The 17017-nt window shown below is 49.7% G+C and overlaps 1 protein-coding gene across 3 annotated transcripts in view; it reads right to left on the reverse strand.

Annotated features, from left to right (window-relative positions):
- Positions 1–3279: 3279 nt before the first annotated feature.
- SEBOX (SEBOX homeobox) overlaps positions 3280–17017 on the reverse strand; it is a 293980-nt gene continuing 280242 nt past the window's right edge. For 2 of the 3 annotated variants that reach the window (XM_085649106.1, XM_085649105.1), the window contains exons 4-5: positions 7667–7878; positions 3280–3968 (exon numbers count right to left, since the gene is read on the reverse strand). In XM_085649106.1, coding sequence (XP_085505232.1) covers positions 3333–3968; positions 7667–7878 — 848 coding nt within the window. In that variant the 3' untranslated portion in view covers positions 3280–3332. Of the gene's footprint in view, positions 3969–7666; positions 7879–10380; positions 10571–17017 lie in introns of those variants that run through there. The other variant, XM_085649107.1, reaches the window with a different exon arrangement.

The following is a 17017-nucleotide window of genomic DNA, read 5'->3' on the forward strand; positions in this document are numbered from 1 at the left end:
CAAGGTCATTCTGCAAGCAGATTTATATCTGCTGCGCCGCATGGAAAGGACAAATACTTCACTGGCTATTATAACATGAGCAGCAGGAAATAATACATTATATGCAAACTCCTTTAGTCTGCACAAGAAATAAAGCTAAACATCTCTTCATCAAAAAGAGTCTACACCTAGGACTAGCACACGAAAATTCTTCCAATGCACAAGCATCTGGTAACATGCATCAGGACCTGTGTCTCATGTAACATGTTATAATCTGTACAATAGGAGTGCTTTCCTAACACTGTGTTGTAGCTGCACCTGTCCCTGGATCTCACCTTGCACCCCATCAGTGTCTGCCTGCACTTCTCTCCTCAGAGTTCCCTTGCCATCTCCTTGTCTGGGAGATGCTGCACTTCTCTCACTGGGCCCAAACTGCACAATGGTAGTGGTTGTACGTCTATCCCTCCTGTTACCCTTCCACATGGGTGCTTGCTGCGCCTCTGTCTAAGGCATTCTCTCAATGAGACCTGTATACACAGTCAATATATGGCATCATTTGTTTGCACTGTGCACCTTTTATTTAAATTGAGGGCAGATTTTAAAGCATTTAACCAGGGATCAAGTCCTGAAAAAAGAAGGGGGGGACTCACCAAGCTAGGCAGAATGGTGTGACATCACAGGAAGTGACTCAAGGCACGTGACATCGCATGTGGCATCACAGGAAGGGGCATCACAAACTATGACCTCACAAGAAGTGACATTAGCTCTTAAGACCTCACATATGTTTAGCAGGTCTATCATGAGTACATTTGAGCGCAGTGCGATATTTAACAAATTAGATTTTGCATTGGGGTTGTGCCAAATATTGACTCAACCCTGATGCAAAATCTGGGCCTCAACATTTGCATTTATTTTTTCTTAAATCCTACCACAAAGAAATTGGCAACAGGGAGAAACGTGGCTGTAAATCTGTTCTGCTTAACTGGTTGCAATGTTTGTATTTTAAAATATCGTATGGGGGTTAAGGCACCTGCTGTAGAAATCCTTGTGTGCCAGCTAAATCTCAAGAATAACAATAATGGTTAGATGACTCTGGAAAATACCGTATTTGCTGAAGAGGTCTATGTTTTGCCTAGTCCTAGTTTTGAATCAAAATGGCATAGAGGGTTAATGTCTCCTGCAAGGCACATTTTGTAACACACAGATGACTGATTTTTACTTTATGTAAATGGGTAAGGCATTGGGATGAGTAGTGCAAAAGCGTTATAAAAGAAATAAAATAAAATAGTGGTATTTAAATTGTGATTTGTGTAAATACTGGGGCGACCAACACATCGGAGGCAACAAACATACTTCTCGGCGCTCTTCCGAGGTATGTGGCGCTATATTATTAAAGGATCGCAGTGTGTGGGCATGCCAGTGGGGAATAATGGACTGTATTGCTAAACACTTATAAGGCCTCAAAGGCGAGACCGATTGGCTATGCAAATGCTTGTTTTTTTTTTACTTCTAGTGTAGAGTGCTGACATATATATATATGTGAGCGAAATTCCCCGATTAGATATTTCCCGTTAATCAAGAGTGCGAGCAAGCACGTGCAGTAAGATTCCCCGTTCAGTTTTTACTGCAGGTATAGAAAGAGAGCAGACACGTGCAGGCATATGGAGTCCATCTTTGTTTTTGGCTGCTATGTCGAGTGGTAGCAGGCACGTGCTGTCACGTCCCCCTTCAGTTATTTCTGCTCAGTGGCAGACAGCGGTGTGGAAGCCATGTTTCTACCAGCCCTGCACAGAAGGCCGTGTATGCCCAACCTAACAGGTTGATTAATGTTCTGATATCTGTTAAGCCTCTTCTGAAAACTCACTTTAATATCCATGTACATGTAAAAAAACACCATCTCTTTTCCAACCTGGCAATGTAACATGCTGTAGGATTAGGTGAGGCAGCTAAACCCCGAGACCTCTCACAATCATTTGCAAACAGGAGCCTGGATTAAAGTATCGTTTGTTGTTTTTATTTCTGGCAGATTAGTTGGTATTACTGCTGCTTCGGATACCCAGAGCCCCCACGCCGCCAACCCCTGGCTGCTGCTCGCTGCATTTTCACGTTCCCTGAAATAAAAACAACTTTATGGACTTGTGAGGCCAGTAATACTTTCAGTCCAGAGCAAATGAATACACAAAGATAAGCTTGTGCGTGCCACAGCGATTTATATTTTCGTGGATTTATGAAATTATCTGGATAGAAAAGTTAAAAAAAGATATCTATTCTCTGATGTTTTTCCAGGATAGTGTGTCAGTGGGAGTAATGACCATCTCGAGCGCCTGTGGCATATACTCAGTATTGCTGTATATATGTTCCATCCGATTTCAAATTAACTTCTATGGAATTCTATCCAGAAGCACGTTATACATTAACTGATTATTAAATTGTGTCTACGCCAAAAATCATTGTGCTCCAATGTTAATTTCCTTATATATCAGCGGCAAAACTAGTGCATAAGCCATGAAGCCTAGCTGCAAGGTTCTCCAATTCTCCTGTCCAAAGATATTTGGAAATATATTATAGATTTCCGATAGGGGTGAACTTTGGTAGAAGTCAGTCCATTATCAGCTAGTACATATAGAGCTATATATAGCTTCCGGATAGCATAATGCTCCAAGCAAAAGGCGTCTTACTAGAAGACCTAGACCTTGTGATGAAATCAAATTTGTGTAAAGTACAAAAAAGGCTGTCGTTCATAGCTGTTAGAAGTAGACAGATTACTGAACAACAAACAGAAGGGCCCTGGTAAGCTTCTAATTAGTTGGGAGCACATGAAAAGGGCCAAAACACATTGGCTGATCTTTTAATATAGATTCTGGAAAGAATATAAATTCGAAATAAAAAAGAATGAATGAATTCAACACCCAAAGTCAAGATCTGTATTTGTATTTTCTAATAATTGGCATATGTGTACAATAATGCACTCACACCAGAACCTCTAATATGATATTGTACAGAGCTTGGTCCCAGTGGCATTCACCAGCATGCCTAAAATATTGAATATATAAATGAAACTCTAAATTATTTTATTTTTTTTGTAAATACAGAGCATGCTTACACAGTCTGTACCCCCTTTGTGTGTCCGTGATACAGTTATTTGCCTACTTTGCTCATACCTGATAGAGAAAATTCCCACTGTCTTGGTTTTGTTAATCGGGTAGGTTTGGATCTTGAAGCGCTCCCTCTTCAAGGATATTATTTGCCATCACTACCTTTATAATATTTGTTGATCATCGTTGTACGTTTTGTCTCTTGTGCACCATTACCCCAAATAAATAGAACCCCCAGCAGTGTTACACTTCACTGCGCTAAGAATCCCCAAAGTTCGTGACAATGGCGGCATTGTAAATGAGATCCGAGATGAAGCTCAGGGATGTCTGCTGGCCATGCTCAGACCTGCTCTGAGGGAGCAGCTCCCAACAAGACATCTGCGAGGAAACCATCTGGTCAAAGTCTGTGAACTCTGAGCCGTACATCTCAGCCTGGTACCCAGATGTAACCCTCTTCTCGGCACCATCTACATCGCCATCAAACGAGTTGAAGTTCTGCCAGTGGGATCCATCCTGGCATAAAGGTGATAGGGTTTGATGAGAATGCAAAGTGTTCTCCCCACATAGGTGCTGCTCTGAGAGCTCTGGAGGCATGTCTGAGAAGGACTGATGCTGGCACTGCTGGAGGGAAGTCCCCTGTAAGCTCAGGCCAGGCATATGATGCAGTCTGGTGTCTCGGTCCTGAATTCTGGGGTCCAAGAACTGCATCCTGGGGTCTGAGTGCTGCATGGTGGTCAAAGGCTCCCTGTGACTGTACCTCTGATCTGGAAGAGAACTGGAGAAGGGCTGGAGGAGGCCCAGCTGAGGTGTGTGGCCAGACGAGCATATCTTGTACATGGACCGGTCCAGCTTCCCTCTCTTCATTCTTCGTGCGCGTCTGTTCTGGAACCAGACCTGGAAAAAGTGGGTCAAGGAATCAGAAGGGATCTGAAGTTATCATGGGTACAGGTTGAACATGTTGGGAACAGTTGAATGGGGAAGTATTGCTGAAGGCTACACATGCAGGGTATTCACCACAGCCGTAAAAAACTTAGACAAAATAGATTGTTACACTGGCAGAGTGGAATGGTACAAATAGAGAGCATACACTATAGGAAACTGAAAATAAAAAGACCTTTTTATTCTGTTCTGGAGGGGATTTATCACTAGTGGAAATATGACTATCTACGTCATTCCAGCATGAGTGTATGGGCTGCAAGGCAACAATAGGGCAAAAGTATATATTGCACAGTGCAGAGATTGTGTGAATAAGAATCCCCATGATAGTCAAAGAAGGCGGATATGGCAGCACAGTGGAGTAGGCTGGTGGAACTATATTATGACTTGAACCCTGTTCCTGTCTTGAATTTTACCCATGGGACTGAAGTTTAGCGAGATCGATACCTACTCCATTGAAAGGAGTTTTTGACTTCCACCTTGCAAAATCTCCTAGATTATCCAAATGTTCTACTTCCTTCTTTTTGTCCAACTGTGAATTCACCAATACACATCCCTCTCCTCTTTCTGCATTACTCATCCACACTAACATCAGGACCCGTAAGGTGGTGCACCACCCTCATAGCAGTGTTGAAGCCTTACCAGTCGCCCTCCATCACTGCAAACAAGGCACATTCAACCATTAACTTAAGCCTGAAAGCCACAGATTACGATCAATGGAAGCACATACAGATGGGCCAATGAACCAGCAGAGAGATGGAAGAAGGGGTCAACAAACAGAACCATTGATGGATGAATGGCTTCGTTCAGTGGGTGATGGGCAGATGATGATTGGGTAACTATGTGGATGACTGGATAGATCTTTGGTTACATGACTGAGTAGCAATGGATAGCCCACTTCCAAGCGCAATGGACCTTAGACTGCTGATCCTCTATGCCTTGACTTGCTGCCTTGGAAAGAGTTATCATTTAGTGGCTTTTGAAATGTGGGCATGTTCTTGCTCTTTTGGAGGGATTTTCAGCATCAGTTCCAGATTGAGCCCCAAGGGAAAAGAAGAACGTGCTGCATTTTCTGGGATAGTTGACCACGAATAGTGTCAATAGAGGCTGGGTGAAATTTAAATTATGCCAGTGTAATTCACATAATGTGTATTTCATATTACTCAAAATTCCATCGTTCCGCCATATCGTTTAATTACGCAACCGCTCGTGGCAAATTATAGTGCAGGATCACGGGAACAATGTGAACAACCAGACCACAAGAGGCTGTTGTTTGTGGTAATTGTCATTTTTTCCTACTTTTTAAGCACGAAATGTGTCATTTTGTTTTGTAAACAATTGCCCCAAGGGTGCTTTTAGTGCTAAAATGTAGCACTAAATGACACTTTCGCATTTTGATAATTACGAGTAATAGTGTTTTTTCCTGAACTTTTGTGTAATAACGCCAAAGAAAATTACAATAATATTGAGAGTTGGTTAATTGGAGATTGTGATTGGAATTGTTAGACACTGTACAAGAAGAGATGTTATTTTTAATTGTTAGAAAGTTTGCGTTGTCAGAATATCGCTGGCTGTTTGGATTGCTAGTAGATCAGAATTGGTGGAGGGGTGTCTGCAGGGAGGGTACGTAGATCTTAGGTGGTGGAACACAGGTGTTGGGATGATTGGTATTAAATTAGATTTTCCCAAATAGATGTGGCAAGTGTAATTGTTAAAAGATAAGTGTTGGTGTAGCAAAGGTAGAGAACTGTAGGAATTGTAAGAAAGAGCAACCAATCTGATGGCTGGAAATATAAGTAGCTCGTACTTGGCCACATGCATGGAAATACAGGTTGGGGTTGTTAGAAGTTTAGAGCTGCCTGCATGGATGTAAATAAAATAATAGGGGCCATAGTTGGGGGAGTGGAGATGATGGTTGGTATTGTAAGCAGGTCATGGTTGGGAAAGTTGGAATTGGTCAAGTGGAAGTGGAAGTTTGCTGGTTAGTAATTCATGATTGGTGATGGTAGGGATGGAATAAAAATGGAACTTAGTATAGTTAACAAGTGAGAGATAGTAGCCATTAGGATTGTTGGCGAGCCATAAATACCAAACAGGAGGTGATTGATGGAATTGGGACACATTAATAGTTGGTGTAGCAACGATGATGGTTGGAATTGTTAGGGTAGGCCTGGAAAAACTGAGGTGAATGTTAGACTTGTTTGGAGGTTGGAGTAGGGAGAGTGCAGGATTGTTAGAGCGTTAGAACTAGGTCTACGTTAGTGGTTAGTGAGATTTCCACAGAGTTGAAATTGGAAGACTGGAAATGCTCAAATAGCGTTTCATTTGGAAGAAGAGGCGGTGTTTGAACTGCTTAGGCTAGAAACGAGTTAACGGAACGGAAGAGCCTGTTGGTTTTGTTAGGTGGCTGGAGCTGGAAGAATCACAACTCAAGTTGTAGGCACTGATAGTTGACTGGGTGGAGTTGTAATTCTTAGATCTGTCTCAGTAGAGGAAATATACCAGTAGGATTATTAGTAGGTGATGTTGGCAGGATGGAGTACTTGGCTGCCGACATACCGCTGCAGTTTGTTGTGTTGTTATGTACACTTGCTCCTGTAGACCGTGATCTTTACAAGGGAGATAGCTTTGTAAGTCGCTCTGCCTTTCTTAAAGTAACAGTGTATTTAGGATTACTCAGACGGCCGAGTATTTAAATCTACAGTCTCCCTTTAAAATGTTGAATTTTTTTGTTGTACTTTGGTGCTGGATTTTTCTCAGAGTTGTAGGTAGTTTTGAGCTTGGTGTGGTCTGACTTCTATAATAGTGGAAATCTGGGGCTGTAGTCCTGTGCACAGGAGTCTAAGTATCCAGTGGAACGTGGAAGTTGGTGCAGGTATTCATATGTGCAGTCATAGGTACCCGACCATTCAAACGACCAGGGTTTTGCTTGTGGTGACACGTGGACTATGAAGATGTAAAGTGGAGTGAACTGTGAGCACGATGAGGAATAGTGGATCTATGAATGGATAAATTAACTGATGGGCGGTTGGTTGGATAAAAATCTGTTTTTCAATTGTGGGCACACATGTCGTTGTGCCTGTTGGGCAGAGGATGCATAAGAGGTCTGGCTATAAACAGTGTGGAGATGGGTTAGGGAGTCTCTGGGCTGTTAGGGTCTCTGCGGTCTGCTCTGGGGTCTCTCCAACACTCTACTGCGGTTTCTAACTATGTCATGGCCTTTCTGCTCTCGCTGTCACTCCTTGTCCTGGCTTCTGAGACTTCTCTCGCCTGTGTTCTATGGCCTCCTCCCTAACTCCCATCCTGCCTCCTCAATCACTACCCCTAGACAGATGCATAGGACCAGCCACTCGCAATGCACCGCTGCACGGTCCAGGGTGGTGTTGGTGACGGGTGCCTTCCACCCACAGGCCTCCTCCATCATTTCCGCTATGTTGTTCCTCTACGGATCCCTCTCTGACTCGCCCCCTTTCCCTCCCCACACTTATAGAAGATCTTTGAGTCATGTAAAGTACTATGGAAATAGAGAAACATTCTTTAACAGGCTGGCATTACAACGCAAAGCCTTTACCACGCAATGCCTTTACTGCGCGTGTTTTTACCATATAAGTGCCTTATGGAAATAAGTACAGATAACGTAGGGGTCTCGAGCATACCTGGATTTTGGCCTCTGGGAGCTTTGTGACGGCTGCAAGCTCCTCCCGGGTGCTGATGTCAGGGTAGGGCACCATTGTGAAGACCCTCTCCAGCTCTGCCAGCTGCCCCCTGGTGAAGGTGGTTCGCTTCCGTTTCCTCTGCCCCGGAAGGGATGCAGTCAGCTCGTTCTCTGGGTCCTCCTCGTACTGCGCCTTCCCAGCTCGCCGCAAACCTGGGATATGAAAAGAGACTCCTGTTACCACTAGGCCGCGTGGGTGTGTGACGTGAGAGCCGGACATCTGATGCATACTACTAGCGCGCGAGCTCTCACACCTGTCAACCATGCTGCCTGCAGCCAGGTGGGCGCCAGCCCCTGTGCTGGTGTTCTTGTGTAGTGTGTTGGTCCTTTCCACTCGTGCACCAGAGCAAGCACGCTGCCAACCTCATTTGTGTGTTAACTGACAACATTTGCGTGTGTATAAATTAGTGTCCGCGTGCGCAAACCTATTGGTAAATGAAGTTCCGAAAGACAGGCAACTTCAAATATTTTTGGTGCTCGTCAAAAAGCACTTCGAAGTTTACCAGTAGCACCCTGGGGTGCTTTGAGTCTGGCCGCTATCTAGTGGACGTCTCTAAGCCGCCAGAGTCCAGTCCCCACCATCCCTTGCGCAGCTAGTGCCATGGGTCACAGCAGCTGCTTAGCAGCTTATTCCACCTCTGAAAAATCACCCCCGCGCCCCTAGGGCGGCTTCCTATTTGCCAATTGGAGCATTTGGAGGGCGTTTAAAATCCTAGCTCTCGGGTTAGGGGCACTTTATTTTCTCTATCTCCACAGGCAGCCTTCTTTCTAAACCCATCCTGCTGTCGGCCAATATATTTATTAGGTTCGGCCGGTAACCTTCTCGTAAAGGCCCTGCCGTGACGTAAGAAAGGAGCGCGCCTGCCCCAGCCAGCCAAGGCCTGAATACAATATCAACGCAAGCATGGGGGGTGAGGGGCAAGGGGGCCGCACTGAGATGACCACGACATAAGAATCCACTAGGTTGTTAAAATACACCCCAGGAGTGGGGCACTCCGTCGCTGTTGCCATGGAGTCATCTAGTATCCTTACAGCTGCGAAAATTAAACAGCTATGGACACAGCGCACCCTTTTAATGGAAGATGGAGCCACACAGAGACAGAATAATGGACCCCGGTGAAGATCCCCAGAGGACTGCAGATTGAAAGAGGCTTGGTAAAGAAGCAGCGTGGGCCTGGCACCAGTGTGACCTTGAGGAACACTGCCCGCCAACAGGAGACTGTCCGAGACTGTCCTGGGGCAGCACACATGCCTTCTCATATACACTGTCTCAGAACATGAGACATGTTATTTCACATGCTGCCGCGGAACAGGGGACATGCTGTCTCAGATACTGTCCCAAAACAGGACACACTGTCCCAAAAAATGAGACATGCTGTCTCATGCACGGCCACAGAGCATGACACGCTATTTCATATGCTACCTTTGAACAAGTGACATGCTGTCTCATATACTGACCCGAAACATGAGACGTGCTGTCTCCTACACTGTCCTGGGACAGGACACATGCTGTCTCATATACACTGTCCTAGACCATGGGACCTGCTGTCTCATACACTGTCACAGAGCATGAGATGCTGTTTCATATGCTACCAGGAACAAGGGACATGCTGTCTCATAACTTTCCCGGAACAGGAGGCAAGACATCTCCTACACTGCCCAGTGACAGCAGTCAAGCTGTCTCATATAGTGTGGGTAAATGCTGTCTCATGTATAGTCCCGGGACAGGAGACATGCTGTCACTTATTTCACCCATGCATCCGCACCCTCTCCTCTCCCGACGGTCCTTCTTTCTGTAGGACCGCGGACCCCACCCCCCATTCTCACTAGTGTCTCTCAAGCCCCGCACCCGCTCTGATTCGCTTACAGTCAGACCAGCGCCCCGATTTTCTCCTAAGCGGCTTTGCACCCCCGTTCCTAGTCTGACTGGCAGTTCAGTATCTTTAGGTATCTTCTGACAGCCCCGGTCACGCATCCACTACTGCCCAGTCGGGTAGTGATTATCGCCCTGAGGTGCCCGCAGGAGTGTAGGCAGCAGGCGAGGGCACACTCAGGCTGAAGGTGGCACCCCAGTGTAACACGCACCTGCGCGCTGCTGGGTAAAACGACTGTGCGCACCGAACACAGTGAAGCATTGGGGAGCCCACCGGGTGCAGGGGAGACTTCATGGGACTATGGGGGAGCAAGCGCCGGCCGCAGGGGAGCTGGGGCGATGAACGGATTGGAAAATGAGGGAGACTGGATCAGGGGGCTGCAGTTGGGTAGAAGGGTGTTGGTCGTTAGGCAAAGAGTAGGGGGGGGGGGTGGTAGCTCGAGGATGGAGTGCCGCTTGAGGCAGGGAGTGTAATGAAACTACAGTCCTCCTGGGGGGTTGGTTCTAGGGGAAGAGTTGGAGCACGGAGTGCAGTGCTCGGAGAGGAAAACGTTGGATCGGTCGATGTTCTGCATTAGGGAAGGGGTGTGGCGGAGTGAAGAGTTGGTGCAGGGTTAGTGTTTGGTCAGGGACGGTTTTGTAGGGCGCAGTTGTGGTGAAGATAGTTCGGGGTCAGGGTGAAAGGTGATTCAGGGGTGGGGTCTTGTCCCCGGAGATGGGGCGAGGATGCTTCTTTGGGTGACCGGTCCCGGGGAAGGGAAGTGAGGTCGCATCGGTCTTACCTGCCGCTTGCGGCTCCTTCTTGAGGTGCTGGTGGCAGGGCGCAAACTCCCCCTGGCTGAAGAGACTCGTGCCCAGATGTGCCATGTCTGCAGAGGGGGCTCGTGCTGTCCTTAAAGCCCAGGCGAGGGCTCGTGCCGCCCGGTAATTCCTATCCCTGCGTCCGGCAATTCAGGAGAATTCTGCTCCTACCGCCCGGTATTCCTAGTGTATAAAAGTGATTTCTAGCGCTACACGTCCAGGGGTCCCTCCGCTTTTACCGCCCGGTATTTTCTAATTGTGGACCGAAGAGTCCGGAAAACCATAAGCAAAGACTGCGGGCCCCGTCGTGTGGGCCCCGGACCCTGGCATCGGTGCCAGAGTGGTTATTACGGGCGAGGCTGTCCCTGTGCGTGGTGATGCTGTTGCTCCCTCCGCCGCCCGGGCGGCTTTGCACTTTATATCCAGGACAGAGACCGACCCATCAGTTGCCCCCACACCTCAGCGGCTGCCTTTGATCCTGGCCCCCACCCCCGGACTTAGTCTGTCTGACACCTGGAGCACTCGCCTTGTCCAGCCCAATCCACAGTCAGCGGGACGCACCCAGCCTGACAGGAAGAGCCCCCGTCCCACCCTCGCCAGAAAGATACCTCCTGCCACTGAAGGGTGTAGGGAGCAGGAAACACCACAGACCGAGGGCTGGCTGGCGGCTCTCGTATTCATGCCGCGTTGGCACGGGGGGCACTGAGCCTTAGTACTGTTAATACTGATAAAGCGGTGACTTTTACAATTTAGACTCGTGAAATAGTGGTGCAGGTTACCTATTTTTATTAATCCTTGCCACCTAGGGAATATGATTCAGCGCCTATCATTACAGTTAAGCACATGTGTATACCCACTACCTTTACTTATATCTCGGGTAGGGCCTCTGATGTCCGGGAAGTATTGTAATGTCCAATTAAAATAGGACAGAGCGCGCTTGCACAGATGCAACGTTTCCAGTGTTTAAATCAACCACCCAGAACAGTGCTCAGACGATAACAAAATAACTCCGAACCCTGCTCCTAAAACCCAGGCCCGAAACTCACAAGAGTAGACAGAACCCCCACTTTGAAGCGAGTAAGCACAACCCTCCTTACAAGAGTTCAGTTCACCATTTCTTCCATCCATTTATCCACCATCCTTTCATCCACCCACGTACCCGTTTACAATCGCCCTTCACTTCCGCCCCTCCTTTTTATTACCTTTCCGTCCTCCCTTCCATTCATTCATCTTTTTATTCATCTATCAATCATATCCATTCATCCTTTTGCCTATGTGTTAATCTGTTCATCCATCTATCCGTCCATTATTCCTCCTATCTTTCCTTTCAACTTTCTATCTGACCACCACCCTTCAACTATCTTTCCATCCTTTGGTTTTGCATCCAATCTACTCTGTCCCCCATGCATCCATCAATGCACCATTCAGCCCATCCACCATCCACTCCTATTTTCACCCGTTGATCCTTTCATCCTTCCAACCAAACTTTATCCCTTCCATGTAGCCATCTTTTCAACCTTGCAGCTATTCGAACTTTCACTGTTCCACCGATCCACAGTTATAGCATTCCTTCTTTCCACTATTTTTTTTATCGTTCTTTTACCATTCTTTCTTTTTTTACCTTTCCTTCTTCTTCATTTTAATTTTCTTCTTCTCACCCTTACTTAGTTTAAATTTTCCTTCTGTCTCCCCTTCTTTCCACGTATATGCATCTTTCTTTCTTTTCTTCCTCCTATACTATTTTCTTTCTTATCTTGATTTATCCTGCTTCCTCTTTCTATTTGCCTCCCTCACTCTCTACCCTATTATCACAATTTCTCTTTCTCCTTCACTCTGCATGGCCTCTTTGGCAGCCTTTGGCCCACACTCCTCAGCTCTGTTGGTTCCCTCCCTAGATTTGTTTATGACTCGAGGTAGTGGATGTTATCCTTGCTGCCAGACACCCTGCCATGTTGTCCATCTATGCTGGTGCAATGTTGTTGCCTGCGGAGTAAGACCTCTGTTGTTGAGGAGTAAGACCATCGACCCTCGGTCTATGTCCAGCTCTGCTGTGCCGTCTCTTGCCTCCAGACCCCGACCTCCTCCTTGGGAGGTTCGAGGCTTCTGTCTGCTCCTGCGCCTGCTGCCCGCTCCAACTGGGACCAGACTGCCTGCAACCACCTTAACCTTTCTCTGCCGTTTTTTTCTTCTTAATATTCCCTGTAGTGTCACTGTTATTGTGCCCATCTGTGTCTTGCTCTAATTCCACAACTGTTTTTATTTTCTCGTGCCTGCCTGTTCCTTTCGCCTTTTGCCGCTGCTGCCCCTGCGGCCCCTCCCCCCCCCCGGAATTCCCACCGGGAATTCCCCTCCAGAATTCCCCCCCGGAATTTCCCCGCTCCCGCCTTCCAGCATCTCGTCCCTCCCACCTCCCCTACTTAATGGCGGCCGCAGCGCGGTCGCGTAGCGGACGAGTGTAACGGGCGCGCCGCTGGCGCACCGAAGACTCGCCAAAGGTAAGCCAGTCTGTGCCCGTACGCGACCCGACCACGACCAGCGCCAGGGACCCTGGACCTCCCACAACCCATCGCTACGACACCACCACCCTCCTCGCATTTAACCCTGGAAGACGTAGAGAATGCCAATAGGCCTCGCCGAACACGACCCACGGCCAGTTCTCCTGCCTCCACTGCCGCCAGACCCTCACCGCCAACCCAGCCTCCAACACCGCCGACGCCAATACCGGCGACACCCTAAAATGCATCCTCCTCAACGTACGCTCCGTACACAAACACGCCATGGAAATCTGGAACCTACTCGACTTTCTATCGCCCGACATCGCCTTCTTCACAGAGACCTGGACCAACTCATCCTCCGCCCCCGACATCAGCACCGCCATCCCAGACGGATACAAGATCCAGAGGAAAGACCGCCCCAACCACCCAGGAGGGGGCCTCGCCATCATTCACAAGAGCACCTTCCGCCTCACCACCTCCAGTGAAACCTTCCCCTCCGCCAAACACCTGCACTTCCAGATTCAGATCACCCCTAAAGCCACACTCCGAGGAACCCTCGTCTACAGACCCCCCAACCCCCGAACAGCCTTCGCCACCACCATCACCAACTTCATCGCACCCCATGCCCTCACCTCAACAAACTACATACTCACTGGAGACCTGCACTTCCACCTCAACAACTCCAGCGACCGCAACTCCACTATCCTTCGTGACAACCTCGCCAGCATCGGACTTAAACAACTCGTCAACACACCGACCCACAGAGCAGGACACAACCTCGACCCCATCTTCGCGGCTGGAAACAGCATCCAATTCAGCCACACAACGCAGCCGCCATGGACCGACCACCACTGCGTACACTTCGCCATCAACAAACCCAAGGCACCCAAACCAGCCGCGCGCCCACCACAAAGGAACTGGAGCAAGGTTACCAATGAGCAACTTAACTCCACCCTCACCTGAGACAACCACACCTGGGCACCCGATGCAAACAACGCAGCCAGAGAACTCCACACCTGGATCTCCGACTGCACAGATGAGCTCTCCACGCTATGCAACCCCGACAGACAACGCCCCAGGAAAGCCGCCTGGTTCACCACCGCTCTCCAAGAAGCCAGACACACCTGCAGATGCCTGGAGAAGAATTGGAGAAACACCAAGACAACCGAAAACCACAATACCTACAAGGACGCCATGACGGACTGCCACAACCAGACCAGAGCCACCAAGAGGAACTTCATCCACAACAAAATCCTGGCTAACTCCACCAACTCCAAGGAACTTTTCAGTGTCATTCAAGAATTCACCAACCCAAGCAGCGAAGCCACAGACATCACCCCATCACAAGACCTCTGCGACAAGCTTGGAACCCATTTCCACCTCAAGATCAAAAACCTCTACGACAACTTCATCGACCATCCACCAGACGCCACAGATGGCCCCCGAGAAACACCAGCCAGCCCACCATCTCCAACTGGACACCAATCATGGCAGAAGACACCACCTCGACCATGAAAAGCATCCACTCGGGGGCCCCCACCTGCCCCTGCCCCCTCACATCTACCACAGAGCCACAGCTGCCATCGCACCCGAACTACAACGCACCATCAACACCACCTTCAAAACAGGCACCTTCCCAGATAACTGGAAGCGTGCAGAAGTCAGACCTCTGCTCAAGAAGCCCACAGCTGACCCCACCGACCTCAAGAACTATCGGCCCATCTCGCTCCTCCCCTTCGTAGCCAAAGTTGCAGAGAAAACAGTCAACAGGAAACTGACACGATTCATTGAAGAGAACGCCATCCTCGACCCTTCCCAATCCTGATTCCGAAGCAACAACAGCACAGAGACCGCCCTACTCGCCACCACCGATGACATCCACAACCTTCTGGACCAAGGCCACTTCACAGCCCTCATCCTACTCGACCTATCAGCAGCCTTCGACACCGTCTCCCACTGCACACTAGTCGCCAGACTACACGACGCAGGCATACAAGGAACAGCCCTGGACTGGATCCGATCATTCCTCACCGGAAGAAGCCAGATCCCCCGCCGCTGCTGGGGCAAAGTCACTGAAGAACAACTACAGACAAACCTCGGACTCAACCCACTGACCAACCCCACCAACCACGACGATGGTGCACGCACCCTCAGACGCTGGATGGACAACTGCGCCAACACCTTAGCCCCGCTGAAAAAGCCAACCGACAGAGACACCAGCAAGAGAGCCAGCTGGTTCACCCCGGAACTCCTAGCATCAAAGTGCACCTGCCGGAAATTGGAGAACAAATGGCACAGCGACAAGACGCCGGACAGCCGTGCTGCCCACAAAGACGCCATCGGCAACCACCACCACCTCATCAGGACCGCCAAAAGGACCTCCTTCAAAGACCGCCTTGACAACAACACACACAACAGCAAGGAGCGCTTCAACATCGTGAAGGAACTCTCCAACCCCAGCTCCAGCGTCAACGACATCCCGCCATCGCAAGCCCCGTGCGACTCCCTCGCCACCTTCTTTCACCGCAAGATCACCGACATCCATGACAGCTTCAACCCCTGGACGACCCCTACAGGCCTCGACACACCGGACCCACCGCACCCCATCGACCACGACTCCCTGACTACCTGTGCCAACGTGAGCTTCGAGGACACAATCAAGTCCATGGGCACAATCCACTCCGGCTCCCCATCTGACCCTCTCCCACACCACGTCTTCAACAAAGCCGGCAGCTCCATCGCACCCCACCTGCGCAGCATCATCAACCTCTGCTTCGAGACCGCTACCTTCCCTGAGAGCTGGAAGCATGCCGAGATCAACGCCCTACTGAAGAAACCCAAGGCGGATCCGAGCGACCTCAAGAACTTCCGGCCCATCTCCCTGCTTCCGTTCCCAGCAAAGGTCATCGAGAAGATAGTTAACACCCAGCTCACCCGTCACCTCGAAGACAGCAGCATCCTGGACCCCTCCCAATCAGGATTCCGCAGCAACCACAGCACCAAGACCGCCCTCATCGCCGCCACAGACGACATCAGGATCCTGCTAGACAACGGCGAGACGGCGGACCTCATCCTCCTGGACCTCTCCGCCGCCTTCGACACCATCTGCCACCGCACACTACGCACGCGCCTCCACGACGCAGGGATCCGAGACAAGGCCTTGGACTGAACCACCTCCTTCCTCTCCGGCAGAACTCAGAGAATCCGCCTCCCCCGTTCCGGTCCGAAGCCTCCGAGATCATCTGCGGCTTCCCACAGGGATCCTCCCTCAGCCCGACGCTGTTCAACGTCTGCATGGCACCACTCGCACGCATCGCCCGACAGCACAACCTCAACATAATCTCCTACGCGACGACACGTAGCTGATCCTCTCCCTCACCAAGGACCCCCTCACCGCCAAATCCAACCTCCACCAGGGAATGAAGGCTGTCGCCGACTGGATGAAGGAAAGCTGACTTAAGCTGAACTCAGACAAGACGGAGATCCTCATCCTCGGGCCCAACCCCTCAGCATGGGACGACTCCTGGTGGCCCGCATCACTGGGGACACCCGCGGCTCCTACCAACCACGCACGCAACCTGGGAGTCATCCTCGACACAAACTCACCATGACCAAACAAGTCAACACAGTCTCCTCTACCTGCTTCAACACCCTCCGTATGCTCCGCAAGATCTACAGATGTATCCCAACAGACACGAGGAAAACAGTCACCCAGGCCCTAGTCAGCAGCAGTCTCGACTACGGAAACGCCCTCTATGCCGGATCCCCGTCCAAGCTCATCAACAGACTGCAAAGAATCCAGAACGCTTCTGCACGCCTGATCCTCGACGTCCCGCGCCGCGACCACATCACCCCCCACCTGAGGAACCTGCACTGGCTCCCCGTCGACAGAAGAATCTCCTTCAAGCTCCTGATCCACGCACACAAGGCACTCAACAAAACCGACTCAGCCTATCTCAACAGTCGACTCTCCTTCTACGTACCAAACAGGAAACTCCGCTCCGCTGACCACGCCCTGGCCACGGTCCCGCGCATCCGTTGAACCACTTCCGGAGGCAGGTCCTTCTCCCACCGCGCCGCCAAGACCTGGAACACCCTCCCCCTCAACCTACGACAATCCGAA

The sequence above is a fragment of the Triturus cristatus genome, chromosome 3_2, assembly GCF_964204655.1.
Source record: "Triturus cristatus chromosome 3_2, aTriCri1.1, whole genome shotgun sequence".
Classification (NCBI taxonomy): Eukaryota; Metazoa; Chordata; class Amphibia; order Caudata; family Salamandridae; genus Triturus; species Triturus cristatus.